At 49.2% G+C, this 16,792-nt stretch overlaps 1 protein-coding gene across 1 annotated transcript in view; it reads left to right on the forward strand.

Moving 5' to 3' along the window:
- The window catches only part of APCDD1 (APC down-regulated 1), a 33,339-nt gene extending 25,885 nt beyond the window's left edge, over nt 1-7,454 (forward strand). Inside the window, exons 4-5 of the mRNA XM_055559205.1 lie at nt 4,148-4,469; nt 5,567-7,454. Coding sequence (XP_055415180.1) covers nt 4,148-4,469; nt 5,567-6,018 — 774 coding nt within the window. The 3' untranslated portion in view covers nt 6,019-7,454. The remainder of the gene's footprint in view (nt 1-4,147; nt 4,470-5,566) is intronic.
- Nucleotides 7,455-16,792: the final 9,338 nt, after the last annotated feature.

Below are 16,792 nucleotides of genomic sequence, written 5' to 3' on the forward strand. Positions count from 1 at the left end.
GCCTGCCAATGAAGGAGACATAAGAGACATGGGTTTAATCCCTGACTTTGGAAGATACCCTGGAGGAGGGCATGGCAACCCACTCCAGTATTCTTGCCTGGAGAATCCCATGGATAGACGAGCCTGGCGGGTTACAATCCATAGGGTCTCACAGAGTCAGACACGACTGAAGCAACTTAGGATGCATGAAGTCAAGTAACTAGTTTACAAATTTGGCAAGATCAATACCCAAGGGCCAGCTTCCTCCCACTCCCTCCCAGCTGATGGATGACAAGCTTCTCCAAAACTACCCAGCCTGCCTTTCTCCGCTGCCAACCAGAAATGGTTCAGTTGGGACCCTCACTCACATGAAGGGACCAGAGTTCAGCAGGTCTTCATCTCAGAGTTTAGGACCCCTGCCCTGTCGTTCTTAAAGAAAAACACCAAACGCCACCGTGCTGCGCATGGACCAGCCTGGGCCCCACAGTAGTGCCCCCTCCTCTGAGCTGGTTCCTTTTCTGAAGAGCAGTTGATCCCTGGTGTCATCGGAGCAGCTCTTCTAAGAACTAAGACCCCTTGTTTCTGCCCCATCCGCCCAGTCGAAGAATTCTGGGCACTTTCTGAATGATATTGGTGTTTGAGGAAACAAACAGATCTTTTCAGGGACTAAGGCTCGTGTCTTCCTAGATTGGCCAGAAATGAAGTGGTCACAAGTGATGTTTTTAAATTCCCAGATAGCAAACTGAGTGGTGGAAGCAGGAGCAAGCAAGTGGAGGCTGGGTCAGCCTGTCGGGACGTGCAGTGCACGTGGGCTGTGTAGGATCTAGCTGGTAGGCAGGAGTGGGGGAGCAGTCAGCAGGCTGCCAGCTGGCGAGCTCCCAGGGGAGTAGCCAAACTGTTGCTCCTTGTGTGTGTTTTGGAAGCAGCCTGGTGTGTGCTCTCAGAGGGCTCTCTCTCTTTCCAGGGTGTCTCCTGCACCACCTGGCATGGTAGCGAATAGGCACCAGCATCAGAATGTTTGTGAAATCTCAGAGACTTGAGTCTGAGTACAGGGCTGGTTTCACTCAGATATTGTGGACTGGGGTGGGGAAGTAGGGACAGCAGGTATAGTTTGATCAAGGTGCTGCTTACAATAACACTAGCCATTAAGGGGCTAACTTCCTGGATGCGGGAGCTCATATGGTGTTACAGGCATTATATTAGCTTTCCATCCCAGACTTTGCATATCAGAACCTCCTTTTGGTGTAAAAAAAATTTGAAACCTTCACTTCCTAGAAATTTACAAGAAAATACATCATGTTAAAATTACTGAATTCAGTGATGCTTTCTTTCAACCAAATTTATCTTTTTCATCCTATCATGCAGCACATACAGCAGGAGAAGTGCTGTTTGTTTGGTCTTCCTACCAAGTGCCATGCACGCACAGACCCAACTCACTGAAAACTTCTCTATGCAGCAATTCTCAGAGTACAGAGTGGGACCTGCCTTAATCTGTGCTCATTTCCTACAGCATTTATGCAGGTATAACAGTGCTCATTTTATGCATGGGGACGTTGACATGGAGAGATCGGTAACTTTCCTACAGTCCCCAGCTGCAGTCGCTGGCCTTTGGATCTCCTGCCATGGCTGGAATCATTTTTTGTGCAAAGAAGCCCTCGTATGCTGTGTGCACGTGTCCTTCCAGTCCGTGTCCTCGTGGTGGCTTGCAGACAGCCCCCTGCTGACCATGGGCTGTAGGGCACTTTCTTGTGTATCTCAGAGATCTGGGCAGGAAACCACAGGTGCACAAACACATGGGGCCTGGGACAGAGGAGCCTCTGTGCTGCCTATTGCATCTCCTCCTCAAGCCCCAAACAAACCTCCTCTCCCGAAAACAGTGCCTGGCTCCACTGATGAGCACAAGGCCTGTCAGTGGGTGTCACACTGTCCCAGAAGGAGAGCGTGGGGCGGGGGCGGGGGGGGCGACTGGAATGCCCTGGTCCCCTCCTTTGCCCGTCCGCTCTCAGGGGCAGCCCCTCTCAGAGTTAGTGCGAGGGATGGAAAGGCCTGGACATTGGATTTCTGCCCAGAGAACAAGTGCCTGCCTGCCGAGTGACCACCTGTCAGTCCTGCCTGTAGGCCAGGAGCTGTGCCTGGTGGGCCCCAGGCGGGGGCAGAGCCAGGGCCACTCTCCCATCACAGAGCAGTCACATGGGCGTGGGCTTCTAGCGTGGCCAGCACCTGACAGCCCGGGTGGCAGGGAGAGAGGCAGAGAGGATGCCCGTTTGGGGAGGCAGCCCTGGCCACGGGCCTCCTGTGCCTTGGGTCCTGCAGCTGGCAGTGGCCATCTGTCTGGTCACGGAGCTGCCCTCCCAACTCCAAGACCTCAGCTTTTTCTATGAACCCCGAGCCTTGCTCCAGGCAGACAGCATCCACATGGCTGACAGTCTTGGGGCCCCTACTCAGAGGGGGTTTTCTCAGCTGCAGCCCTAGACAGCCCTCGTGCAGAATCCACGTTGATGCCCCAAGGCAGGCCCAGGCAAAGAGGCACTCCCCACAGACAACTGGCTGCTCTCACACTAATTACATGGCTTAAAGCCATAAAGCAGAAATCACAAAGAGCTGGCACACTCTCCAGACCTCGGGCCAGTGGATACAGGTGGGTACAGGAGTGCCCACATCCTCCCTGGCCTCTGCTCTTGCCTCCTTGAGGCCAAGCCCTCATGCCCTCTTTCTTGGAGACCCCTACCCTCATGACACAGCGCCCCGAGTCACCCACGGTAACTGAAGTGCTTTTTTCCTTTTGAGCGTGTGTGCATCCTAAGTCTCTTCAGTCATGTCTGACTCTTTGCAACCCCATGGATTATAGCCTGCCAGGTTCCTCTGTCCATGGGATTCTCCAGGCAGGAATACTGGAGTGGGTTGCCATTCCCTTCTTCAGATCTTCCCCACCTAGGGATCGAACCTGCGTCTCTTATGTCTCCTGCATTTGCAGGTGGATTCTTTACTACTAGCACCACCTCGGAAGCCCTTTTTCCTTCTAGTGTCTCATAATTATTTTCAGTGGAAAAATCTAACTGTGGTAAAATACAGGTAACAAAGTGTACCATCTTAGCCACGTCTAGGCATCCAGTTCGGTGATGTCAAGGACATTCGGTTTGTTGTATGACCTTCCTCTCCATCCATCCCAGCCCCCAGTTACTTCTGTTCTGCTTTTGGTCTCCATGGATTTGTCCACTTGAGGTCCCTCTATGTGGGATTGTACGGGGGTTTGTCCTCTGTGACTGGCTCATTTCACTGGGTATAATGTCCTCCAGGTTTGTCCATGTAACAACCTGCATGTGTCAGAATCCCCTTCCTTTTTCAAGGCTGAATCCTATTCCTTTGCATGTCTGGACCACATTTTCTTTATTCAGCCACTGATACGCAATATTGCTTCCGCCTTTGGATTATTGTGAATTGTGCTGATGTGAATATGGGTGAACAGATTCCTCTTTGAGGCCCTGACTTCAGTTCTTTAGGGTATAAACCAGAAGCGGGGTGCCAGGTCCTAAGTGAATTCTTTTCCGAAGCAACTACATCATTTTACATTCCCACCAGCAGTGCACTGGGGTTCCGGTTTCTCTACGTCCTCACCAAGACTCTCATTTTCTGCTAGTCTTGATAGTGCATGCTAAGTCGCTTCAGCCCTGACCCTATGGACTGTAGCCCAGCATCCTCCTCTGTCCATGGGATTCTCTAGGCAAGGATACTGGACTGGGTTGCCATGCCTTCCTCCAGGGTATATTCCCCACCTAAGAATCGAACCTGGGTCTCTCATGTCTCCTGCATTGCAGGTGGGGTTCTTTACCGCTGAGTCACTGGGGAAGCCGGGTCTTGAGAGTACCCATCCTAATTGGGCAAGGTGGTACCAGCCTTTCTTTTTGACATCAAGTGTCCAGGACAGGTGGTATGGAATAAGATGTAACAGGATTTTCAAAGGGCCTTCAGATCACAGCTGAAATATTTAGGCCTGGCTCTACCATCAGCCCACACAAGCGTGCACTGGTGAGAACAGGCGGGCACACACGCCCCCAGGCGCCCTCGGGTACCCTGGTTACAGGGCACGGGGCCCCGGGGGAGGCGAAGGCTGTGCGTTTGCACTGCCCTCTTGGACACCATCTCTTCCCATCTTGTGTCTGGGCTGCAGAACCATGACCATGCCTGCGTCGCCTGCCGCATCATCCACCGCTCAGACGAGCACCGGCCACCCCTGCTGCCCCCCAAGGCGGACCTAACTGTGGGGCTGCATGGCGAGTGGGTGAGCCAGCGCTGCGAGGTGCGGCCCGAGGTCCTCTTCCTGACGCGCCACTTCATCTTCCACGACAACAACCATAGCTGGGAGGGGCACTACTATCACTACTCGGACCCCGTGTGCAAACACCCCACCTTCACCCTCTACGCCAGGGGTCGCTACAGCCGTGGCGTGCACTCCACCAGGGTCCTGGGCGGCACAGAGTTCGTGTTCAAAGGTAGGGCCCGCCCCGCCCCGGAGCTGATGTCATGGGGGCGGTCCAGGGGCGTGTCTGGAGGCGGAGCCAGGGCACAGGGCATCTTCTCTGCAGGGATGTTGGGGAGGAGACCTCCAGCCTCCAGGGCATCATTCACTGCAGCCCCTGGGCTGTGGTCAGTGGCGCCTCTGGTGCCCCAATGTTTCCCCGTCTGGCCCTGGAGAAGATGCCACCCACTTGCAGGTGGGAGGTCGGAGGCCTGCAGGCAGGTGAAGGGTGACACCGCCAGGCCGCCGTCAGCCAGGGGGTCCTATGGGCTCTGTTTCTAGGCTTTGTGTGAGCTTGTGCATCTTTTTAGGCAGGCGTCTACCCTGTCATGGACAAATAAGACAGTGGTGTGACCCCTCCCATGACAGCATCCCAGGGTTCAGTCCACCATTTACTTTGAAGTGTATCTGACAATGCAGATAAGCCCCCCGGGGCACCTGAGCCCTATAGGGAGGAAGCTAGGCTCCAGGGAGAATGGGCCTTCCATGGTGGTAGCCCAGAGAACAACCCTCTGGGTCTAAGACCCGCCCCCCCCAGCTCTTGTGTGTACACAGAATATGGCCCCTGAGAGGGGCTTGAAGTTGGTTGGGGTTTCCCTTTAATGGATTTAAGCATATTTTTCTTGCTTGCCACCTAATTAACCTTAGTCGCCCAATTCACAGGCCAGTATTAATTTGCACGACTGCTCGCTCGTATAGATGTGTGACACCAAAACTACTTAAAAACCTCAAAATCTATTCATAAAAACAAATTCCAGTTTTTGTTGATGATGGTGTCCATCCCAATGAGTGGTGTCCCCAGAGACCACTCCCCAGGGACAGTCTGGCTTCCTAGGACAGGCTGGGTCAGCCGCTCTGTGGGCTCAGCATGGACAGCAGATGGGCTGGACTTCCCCTGGTGGTCCCTGCAGGGTGCCGGGGGTGGCCACTGGTCACGTCCACACGTGATACCCTTTCCATCTGAGAGTCCCTCCTGTGGGCCATGGTCTGCGGGGTGGGCTGACAGCAGGGGCCTGAGGCGTGGTGCCACCAGCAGCCGTGCGTCACGGAGCCATCTTGTCTCCTTGGCAGTGAACCACATGAAGGTCACCCCCATGGATGCGGCCACGGCCTCGCTTCTCAACGTCTTCAGCGGGAATGAGTGTGGGGCCGAGGGATCCTGGCAGGTGGGCGTCCAGCAGGATGTGACCCACACCAATGGCTGCGTGGCCCTGGGCATCAGGCTGCCTCACACAGAGTACGAGATCTTCAAGATGGAGCGGGACACACGCGGCCGCTACCTGCTGTTCAACGGCCAGAGACCCAGCGACGGCTCCAGCCCGGACCGGCCCGAGAAGAGAGCCACGTCCTACCAGATGCCCCTGGTGCAGTGTGCCTCGTCGGCACCCAGGCCTGAGGACTTCTCCGAGGACCCTGGGGGGCACGGGCACCGCAGCCGGGCCCCCGGGAGCAGCCCAGGTCCCCTGCTGCTGGCTGGGCTCACCGGCCTCTGGACTCTGTCACCCTGGCTCGGCCTCGGCTAGAAGTGCCAAGGGTGTGATTTTTTTTTTCTCTCACACCAGGATGCCTTACAATTTACAGACTTTCTTTATGAAAAGAAGAGACACTTCTTCCTCAGATGCACTTGAGCGGCTGAAAATGGTGCTCCTACCCGCCCGCCACCCCCACCCCCCCAACCCGCCCAGCCTGAGTCATGAGCTGTTTGAAGAATCAGCTTTGAACTCCATCCAGTCAGGTCCCGGGCCTGGGCGTCCTCACCATATAATTGCACTTTAAGACCGCAGAGGGTTTCGGGCGAGCGTGTTGGCAGAGGCAGCGGGGCAAGAGCTCCACCATCTTCTCTTCTTCCTTTCCATCATTGTGCGTTTTGGGGTGGAGCTCTGGCTTCAGCTTTTCCTGCTGCTTCTCTGTGGCTGCTTCCTGCTCCTGTGAACCTGCTTTGCTCTCTGAGTTCCCAGCCAGGGATGCAGAGCAGAGTTGGTTGGCACTGTGATCCAGACTTTTTTTTTTACATAAAGAAGAGACAGGGGAGCAGGAAAAGACATGGGTGTAAGGGAACAACCGTGCCAGCCTTTCCGCAGAAAGAGAACAAATCCACACTTTCAGATGTTGAAAAGTATCTGTAATTAAAGTTTCAGAGTCATTTAAACAATGGTCATTTTAGCTTGTTGGGAAAGGAGGTGCTGGTCTGTGCTGGTCCCCGGTTGGCTACCGGACGCTTATCACTCTTACCGTCCAGGCACGGGGTGGGGTGGTGTGGATCAGCACCCTTCCCACTGCAGACGGACAGGAGCCACGGTTCAGGGAGAATGACCCGGGTGACGCGGTGCCTGTTTGGTCTGGCCTCCTCTCTGGGGGACCCTGTCCTGGCTCACGTGGTGCCTGGAGCTTTACTCTGTCATCTCTGCTGCTTCAAAGACTAAGACTCAGAGACCACATGTGGGCGCCACGGCCCTGGCTGTCCAGAGGAGGCAGTGGGGGCGTCCTAGCTGGGTCCCCAGAGACCATTCACCCTGCTCAGGGTTCAGGCCGGGCTGACCCAGCTCTGTCACTGCAGAGAGTCTCAGGGCATCATCGACAGAGTCTGTGAGGGTGCACGAGTTGCTGTGGCTTATTAGGAAATGTGCCCTCTGAACACCGAAGGTGGTGGCCAGGAGAGACCCATGGAGGGAAGTGTGAGTCACCAAGAGAAAGCCTGGACATAACTAGAGCCTGGCACGCAAACCATGATTGAGGTCAAGAGTGCAAACCATGATTGAGGTCAAGAGTCCCACCTGTACTTAAGAGCTGCCTTTATGAGATGCTGTGGTGATAAGTTATAAGGGGGCATGGGGGACCACAGTGCTGTGTCTTTAGATGATATTTTACATTGCGGTTGAGGGGGGTTATTCCAATGAAAGTACTAACTTAATGTCTGCCCAGTTTAATAAACAGAGATGTCAGAGATACTCCCACAATATACATTTTACCTGTGGATCTATTTAATTAACACTAATGCTGTCTTTAAAAGATATAATAAAATTATGTAAACAAACAAACAAACAAACAAACAATGTTCACTACAGAATACCTCTGTGAGTCACTCAGCTAGGCTCAGCTGTTCATACTGTTTAAAAGTACACTCCATGTGTGTATACACACACACATATATTCATATCCATATGCACATATACCCCAATACACAGGTTTTAATGTGTATATAGTGTGTGATATGTATGTGTCTTAGGGACAAGATGACATTCATGTGGTCTTGTCACTTTCTGACCCACTACAAATCATGACAGAGAATGACCAGTATAATTTATTCACAAATTATCATCAGTTGGATTTGTGCCTGTCACTCACCGTCTCACCCACATACTTCATGTCCTAAAACTAAGCTGCCTGCGTAGCCTACGAAGATGGTCTTATTTTAAGAGATTCTCTATCACCTTGAAGAAACACAGTGGCCTATCCTTTAACAGTCATTCTGTTTCAAGAATTGGAAATTTTAACTTAAGGCCAAGGTGCTGTTTCTGAGGAAGGAATGGCTGACTCTAGAATATTCCATAAAAGCTGAAAATACTCCATAATCTGCACTCAGGCACTGGCCAGTCTACCCTGAAGTTAAAAGCTGGTCATATTTGTAACTCCAAGATTGGGGCAGGCAGGGCATGAACACTGGCTGGCTCTCCTCAGCGTCGCTGGCCTCTGGAACTGGACGTCTCGTCCTGGGCAGCAGGCTGGTCGCAGGCAGCTCAGAGAGCTGCTTCTTGGTCAGCAATACAATTTGAGTGTGACCTGGGCTTCAGACTGTATAAAATCCAAGTTGACCCAGGACTCAAGAAGGAGCTTTTAGGGTCCCAGTGTCCCCAGTACAGACATGACAAGCACCACTGTCCGTCCAGAGGTCCAGCGTCCAGCACTGCCAGGATTGTCCATCCTGAATGGTCCATCACAGGGTTCCCAGGCCTAGCCGCCCTTCTGAGTGACCCCGTGCTTCCCAACACGGAGGAGCCCTGTTCGAAGGGTGGGCAGCCCAGGACCTCGCACACACACACACCAGGTGGAAACAGCCTGAGTGCAGGCCTTGTCGCTCCCGGCTGAAGGGAAGTCTTGATGACGGTAGAAGTGGGGTTCTCTAGTTCATCAACTCTAAACATCCTACTGAAAACAGCGATGATGTTCATAGCCATCCACACAAACCCTGTGATGTTCTGTTGCAAACGGTACGTCCCATCCCTGTAACACATACTGCTGCTGCTGCTGCTGCTAAGTCGCTTCAGTCGTGTCCGACTCTGTGAGACTCCAGAGACGGCAGCCCACCAGGCTCCTCCGTCCATGGGATTTTCCAGGCAAGAGTACTGGAGTGGGGTGCCATTGCCTTCTCCGGTATCATACTAGATCCCTGGTATTTCTTTTGGAAAATAGAAAAACCAATCCTTAAATGTATGTGGAAACCATAAAGGACCCTGAGTAGCCAAAGCTATCTTGAGAAAGAGCAAAACCAAAGGAGTCACATTTCCTGATTTCAGAGTACATTGCAAAGCCACACTTCAGTGTGGCACTGATACAAAGCCAGATACACAGAACAGAGACCAGAGATAAACCCACACTTCTGCAGTCAGCTGATCTTCTGTTAATACAAGGGTGCCAGGAAGATGCAAGAAGAGTCTCTTCAACAAATGACATTGGAAAGACTGAATATACACATACACTAGACTGAAATTGGACCCTTACACCAGAGACAAAACAAAAAAACAAAAGTCAAAATGGATTCAAGGCTTGAACATAAGGCCTAAAACGGTAAAACTCTTAAGAAGGAAATATGGGGGAAATGTATCACTACATTGGCTTTGGCAGTGATTTCATGGATATAATTCCAAAAGCACAGGCAACAAAATCAAAAATTTAAAAATGGACTACATCAAACCAAAAAGCGTCTGCACAACAAAGGGAAAAAATCAATAGAGGGAAAAAGCAACCCATGGAACGAAAGAACACATGGCAAACCTTTTATCTGATAAGGGGTTAATCTCCAAAAGGAACTCCTACAACGCAACAGCAGCAGGGAAAAAAAAGCAAGAAACTCTCTTTATAAAAATGGTCAAAGGGGGACTCCCCTGGGAGTCCAGCGGTCAAGACTCTGCACTTCCAATGCATGGGTGCAGGTTCAATTCCTGACTGGGGAGAAAGATCCCACATTTCTGGGGGCAAAAAAAACACCCAAAACATAAAACAGAAGCAATATTCAATAAAGACTTTAAAAATGGTCCACATTAAAAAAAAAAAATTGGGCAAAGGATTTGAATAGACATTTCTCCAAAAAATATTCTATTTTATATTTTCTCTTCTTTGAGTAATTTTGCCATGGAAACAAGTGGATGATGTCAGAAATGGATGGCATAAACATGGAAGTGCAGGCTTCACAAAAGAACTGGTCAAAGATGAGAAATAGCTCTGATTTCCAAACAAAATTCATTTCAGTAGCCAAGAAAACAGAGTCCCTGGTGCGATAAAGCGCGTTCTCTAAAGAACCTCCTTTGAGTGTGCTCCAGCATGAATGTCTGCCCGCAGCATTCACAACAACCTAGCCAACCTCTGCATTTCCTTATTAGCTTGAAATTAAATAGCAGGAAATAGCCAGGGGCACCAATAACACTGCAGAACCTTGTGCCAACTTCCAGCTGGGTAGACGGCCCTGTGGAGCAAGTTTCTTAATACTTTGAAAAATTCCACTGAAATGAGAGATAACAAACTTGAAAGGCAAGTCCTTTGTGCATCAATAAATCAGACATCAAAGCAATGATTGGGCCCGAGATCTAAAGAAGCCGTGTGTCATTTTCAGCATAATAAAGCCGTGAATATGAATTCAGATGAGCAGCCTGCCTGGAAATATAGCAAACCATGTGCTCTATTTCTGGAGTAGTCCTTCTCCCCTGGGGGGTGATACAGATTTCGATTCCACGGTATCTTGCACACTTGTTCACTCGTCTCATCACATTTCCAGACCACAGAGAGCTGTAAGTTACCTTTTCCGTTGCAATTCACTCCAAAAGCATTGGAATATTGAAGAAAATGGTGATGATTAAAACAACTAAAAACTCATAGGAGCTCTGTGCAAAATTCTGTCACACAGGCAAACAACTATGAACAAACAAGTTTAAAAACAGTTAATTCATGCTGTCCATCTGAAAGTAACACAACATTGTTAATCAACTATGTTTCAGTATAAAATAAAGAAATGAAATGAAACAGGTATTCAACCTGTTCTTGTTAGGTCATTGAGGTCCCAGCGCCCTCCTCAGGCTGACTGCATAGCTAACTGCTCCTCGCTGGGGGTCCTGCCACAGCCCCGGGGGGTGCTGGCAGGGCTGTGACTTACATCAGTTACTCTAAGCTTCAGACACTTATTTTGATTATTCTTCACTTATTTTTGCATGACCAACATTAAGTAAACTGATCGTTAGACTATGCCCTGCCACCATTTAGGAATAACAGTGATGTTGCTATAAATAGAGGATTTTATACTCAAAGAAAGTTTTGAATTTGTCTCGTTCCATCATATACTCAATGCAGTGACCCTCCCCTGCCCCCAGCCAGTGTGGTAACTCATGAGGACATCCAGGGTCAGCCTGAAAGTTTCCAGAGTCATTGCTGAAAACGTCAGGGCATGTCATTCCATTTCTGAACACTTAAAATTCTTTAAAGATTCTAATATTGGGATGAATATTAGACCCTAGTTCCACCCACGATCCTAACTCTCTCAGAAAGAATTACTCCTTCTCCACTTGACAGGCTTCCAAACAACGGCTCTCCCCAGGTTTCTTCTTTGGTAGAGTTTTGGTCACATTTTCCTAATATGATTTGGACCCTGTGCTGCAAATCACTGCTCTGTTCTTTCTTATTCAGTTAAATTTCAGTTTCTATAATTAACAATTTTCTAAAAATACTGAATAAAATATCATAGATACAGATAGACCAATGAAAATAATCTTAGCACCACTACTTCCCCTAGTCTAGACCAGCTCTGAAAACAGCTGAAAGTGTTAATTGCTCAGTCATGTCTGACTCTTTTGCGACCCCATGGACTGTAGCCCACCAGGCTCCTCTGTCCATGGAATTCTCCAGGCAATAAAACTGGAGTGGGTTGCCATTCCCTTCTCCAGGGGATCTTCCTGACCAGGGATCGAACTCGGGTCTCCTGCATTGCAGGCAGTTCTTTACCATTTGAGCCACCAAGGAACACCAACTCCGGTGGAACCAATATTTTTTTTTTTAAAGACATTCATTTTTGTCACTGAGGTCCTTAAATATTTAGAAGTTGAAACTGTCTCTTTTATGCTGCATGGTGTAGAAATGTCAGGATGCAACAAACCATTTGGAGAAGGAAGTGGCAATCCACTCCAGTACTCTTGCCTAGAACATCCCATGGACGGAGGAGCCTGGTAGGCTATAGTCCATGGGGTCGTGAAAAGTCAGATATGACTGAGTGACTTCACTTTTGCTTTTCACTTTCATGCATTGGAAAAGGAAATGGCAACCCATTCCAGTATTCTTGCCTGGAGAATCCCAGGGACGGAGGAGCCTGGTGGGCTGCCGTCTATGGGGTCACACAGAGTCGAACATGACTGAAGCAACTTAGCAGCAGCAGCAGCAACAAACCATTGCTATAAGAATCTTGAGAGGAATCACAGGTTTTTAAAAAAAGAAATAATTTGTGTACGTATTGGTTGTGTATGTCTAGAAGCTATTCCAATGTCTGCTTTACCGCCCCCCTCGCTTCTGGCATCTACGGCCATCATCAAATGTAATCCACAAAATAACAGATGCTGCATGAAGATACTTGTTAAAATATTTTACCATTAACAGATTCCTTGCTTATCACAAGCTCACAGAAGACACTTAATTGCAGGGCCTGTTTGGGAATCACTGGAGTCACCTCCACTGGGTTTCCTTTCCATGTGGAACCAAAAGCTTCAAGGATTTGACATCTTTCCGGGGGAAGATAAAAGAGGGAACATCACCTTGGTCTGATAGCAAGTGATTGTACTTAGCATAGAGGAGTGGTTATAAAGTTCTGTTTTGCTTATCTTAGTGCTTTGTTGTTTATGCTTTTGAAAATCTGTAGTCTTGGCTTTGCTCTTACTGCCTTAGCTTAGATTTTACTGCATTAGCTTAGCATGGTTAAATAGTTTGAGTTCTTTAACTTGCAATCAATGTTTCTTTATTTACTTAGTTTTATCCCACTTTATTCCAAAAATGAGTCAAGGCAGTTTACGGAAATACCTATAATTCAAGGGGACCGAATAGAATATAAAAATAGCTGAGTACATCTGGGCAAACAAAATCGAAGGCTACAAAAATAAGAACAATCCAGATGTGACCTGGTTGTTCTCAGGATGTGCTCGCAAATCTTAGCCCCTCACTAGAGGGGAGCTACAGTTAATGTCAGGCTTTCTAGAAGCCAAAGAGGTAACGTGACAAAATTTCATGTGACTCGAACAAATTAATTACTCAGGAAAAAGAACAACCTTTTCTGGAAGCAGAGAAAGAGAGAGAGATTCTCCTCGGGACACTTGTTCAATAAAGAAGAACCACGCATTCATTCCCCAGTTTATCTAGCACATTATTCCAACTCACGGCTTCAGAAGCTCCATAATCTTTGCATGCTACCTGCTGAGCTGGGTGCCCCTTTGTGCACTGTTTAGAAGATACTCCAGGTCTGCCCCAAATCTAGTCCCAGTGTGGAAGTCTCTTAAATTTAAACCCCTGAATCCATCTGAAATTACCCTCATGGGCCCAGGGATCTTTTGAAAACCTTATTTTCTTATTTGTGTACCTTTGAAGTCTATGGCTTTCATGTTCGATTACTTTGTGAAACACGGGGGTCTTCCTTTCCTGGGCTCTGTGTAGCAAAACTGGACTTTCATCCTTCAGTTAAATCTAAGGAAGAAAAAGGAGTGAAGAAACCTCCCATAAAAGTGAGATGTTATTATGTGCTAATGAAAGGCAGACTGTCTCCTGGTAACAAAAAGTCGTTTTGCCACACAAAGCTGCGTTCCAGTCAAGGACTCTTAATGCTCTGTGCCCAGAGGGGACCCATAATCATGGGATCCCGTTACCAGATGTGTCAATAAATGCCCAAGCATGCAGTCCTCTCTGCTAAGCTTCAGTTCAGTTCAGTTTAGTCGCTCAGTCGTGTCCGACTCTTTGCGAGCCCATGAATTGCTACACGCCAGGCCTCCCTGTCCATCACCAACTCCCGGAGTTCACCCAGACTCACATTCATTGAGTCAGTGATGCCATCCAGCCATCTCATCCTCTGTCGTCCCCTCCTCCTCCTGCCCCCAATCCCTCCCAGCATCAGAGTCTTTTCCAATCAGTCAACTCTTCGCATGAGGTGGCCAAAGTACTGAGTTTCAGCTTTAGCATCAGTCCTTCCAAAGAAATCCCAGGGCTGATCTCCTTCAGAATGGACTGGTTGGATCTCCTTGCAGTCCAAGGGACTCTCAAGAGTCTTCTCCAATACCACAGTTCAAAAGCATCAATTCTTCGGCGCTCAGCCTTCTTCACAGTCCAACTCTCACATCCATACATGACCACAGGAAAAACCATAGCCTTGACTAGACGAACCTTTGTTGGCAAAGTAATGTCTCTGCTTTTGAATATACTATCTAGGTTGGTCATAACTTTCCTTCCAAGGAGTAAGCGTCTTTTAATTTCATGGCTGCAGTCACCATCTGCAGTGATTATCCAAGTTCAAATCCTAGATCTTGAGAGCAAAACCATTTAGTGCGCAACCTCAATGAGAAAGGGTCCGTGTGTGTGTGTTTTTTTTTTTAAATATCCAAGGATGTTCTTGCTTAAACTGCTGTGGGAGGGGGCGATCAGGGGGTCCTCACAGTCCCCACCACAAGGGGGTCTTGATGTGGCCAACCCCGAGGGTCTCCCCTCTCCAGTCCAGTCAGGCCACATCCTTCACCCCAGCTCTCTCACAAGGTGGTTGGCAGTGGAGAATCTTTTTTCCTTTTTTTATCTTCAGGATGCTTCCTGCCCAGACAGTCCCCCCATTCCCAAGTCAATACATCAACCCTGGGCTTCCCTGGTGGCTCAGACGGTAAAGAATCTACCTGCCAATGCAGGAGACCTGGGTCTGGAAGATCTCCTGGAGAAAGGAATGGCAACCTACTCCAATATTTGTGCCTGGAGAATTCCATGGAATGTAGCCCACCAGGCTCCATTACAGCTGGGCCACATTCCATGGGGTCGCAGAGTTGGACACAACTCAGAGGCTAACACTTTCACTGGGTGGTGTTTCTTTCTGAATAGTCAGCTGACTCTCAAATCAGAAACACCAAAGAGAGGATTTTTAGTTTATGTCGGCACCAGTCGCACCCCTGAGCCACCCTGTCACTGATGGGCCTCCTGGCTCTGACCCGAGGATTCCCCTCTCTCTCCCACTTCTCCCTCTTTCTGCAACTCTTCCTTGTTTTCTTGCAGAGTTTTTTTAAGTCTTTCAATGCAAGCAACTTCTTCTCTGGGAAATCCTGTTCTTCCTAAGAGATGTGTGTGTGTGTGTGCACATACATGTGCTTGTGTGTGCATGTCTGTGTTTTGCATCACAAAGTTTTCTCTTTGCCTGTCCCAGGCTTTACTGGGAGGTAAAGTTCCTTCTTGGCTGGATTCCAGCTGATTTCCAACCAGGAGGAGAAGGCAGTGGCCCCTAAATGAGTTCAAAGTGAATTCGAAGGAGGGTCTACACAGCCTCCTCGCATTCTGCTCCCGCGTGAGCTGGGATAGAGGTCATCACTAGCAACCAGCCCAGGACTGTGGGGTGGGTCTGCTTGTTTTTCTGCAACGTTGAGAAGCAGTCGGCACTCCCCGGAACTGGCTACAATCTGAGAGCTAACCCAAAGTAGACTCTTTCTCTATTTGCAGTCATCCCCCCTTCTCCATTTCCTTCTCCCAATAAATGTGTTTCCTCACTGCATCATACTTGCAAGAGCCAGTCCCTCTGTGTACACACCACTCACCCATTGTGCAAACACCGGTCATTCTAAAGAGCAAACTTCACATGGGAAAAACAGCAAAGTTACCCAGATGCTCCTTTCCTCCTAATTATGGCATTATTATTATTATTCCTCCATCTTTTCTGCTAACTTTGAGGATTCAGACAGAGCCTGCACCATCTTGAAAGCATCACCTGCCGAGTGCCTGGGCCACTCCCACACCTGAGCACAGGTGGAGCACACAGTGCCCCGGCTGTTTTGGAGGCTGCCTTACCCATTGTTTATCCTGGTCCTTAGGATCTTGTCTCCCTAACGCTTTCCTGAGCTGTTTGAGATTACATCCACGCCCAACCCACCTCCTGGCAGGTTCTGTCTCCCCAGTGAAAGTGAAAGTGTCAGTCTCTCGGTCGTGTCTGTGTCCCACTCTTTGCGATCCGACAGCTCCTCTGTCCATGGGATTCTCCAGGCAAGAATCTGGAGTGGGTAGCCATTCCCTTTTTCAGGGGATCTTCCTGACCCAGGGATCGAACCCAGGTCTCTGGCATCGCAGGCAGATTCTTTACCGTCTGAGCCACTGGGCTCAGTAGCACTTTCTGTATTTGTCATTTTTTCTAACATTATTTAACAGCTGTCACTTCTGCTACTGAGGGAGGCCCTTGGCAGAAGGGCCAGGCTGACCGGCCCACACTGTCCACACCTGGATCGCCAGTATTTTGCAAACACGTGCTGGATTAAGGAGTAAACAGTGAATGTGCCGCCTGGCTCCCCCCACCCACCTTAGAGCCTGGCTTGATTCAAAACTGCCCCAGATGGAATTCAAAGTTACAGAATATTACAGAATTTGAATATCATGTAAACAGATTTCATCATGGCCTTGGCAATCGGCAGAACCCTGGCTTCAGAAAGCTGTCTTTTGTTTGAGTTCAGAATGTTTGGTTCTGTGTAAAACATCCAGACATTATTTTTAAGATGAATGTTACCCTCATTCTCGGTCTAAAGCTATTGTCGGGAGCAAAGACAGTAACTGTAAGTGCCCTTTGGCACAGGGAACCCCAGTGCTTGCCTGAGAAACAGAGAGGGGACCCCTCACCCAGGAGGCAGAGGGGGATCTTGTCTTGGAACTATGTACAGATCACCCTAGCAACACGGTGAAGATCTGTGTCTTTTCTGGTCAGTGCCTGGACAGCAGGATGGCCAACGCTGGGCCCCGAGGGCCAAGAGCATGGACTCAGTCCCGCTTGACTACAAGCTGGTCCTTGGTGTGGATGGGGGGCAGGGGAAGAGGGACAGGGCAGAAAGGGGGCTG

This window comes from Bubalus kerabau, chromosome 21 (genome assembly GCF_029407905.1).
Source record: "Bubalus kerabau isolate K-KA32 ecotype Philippines breed swamp buffalo chromosome 21, PCC_UOA_SB_1v2, whole genome shotgun sequence".
Lineage (NCBI taxonomy): Eukaryota > Metazoa > Chordata > Mammalia > Artiodactyla > Bovidae > Bubalus > Bubalus kerabau.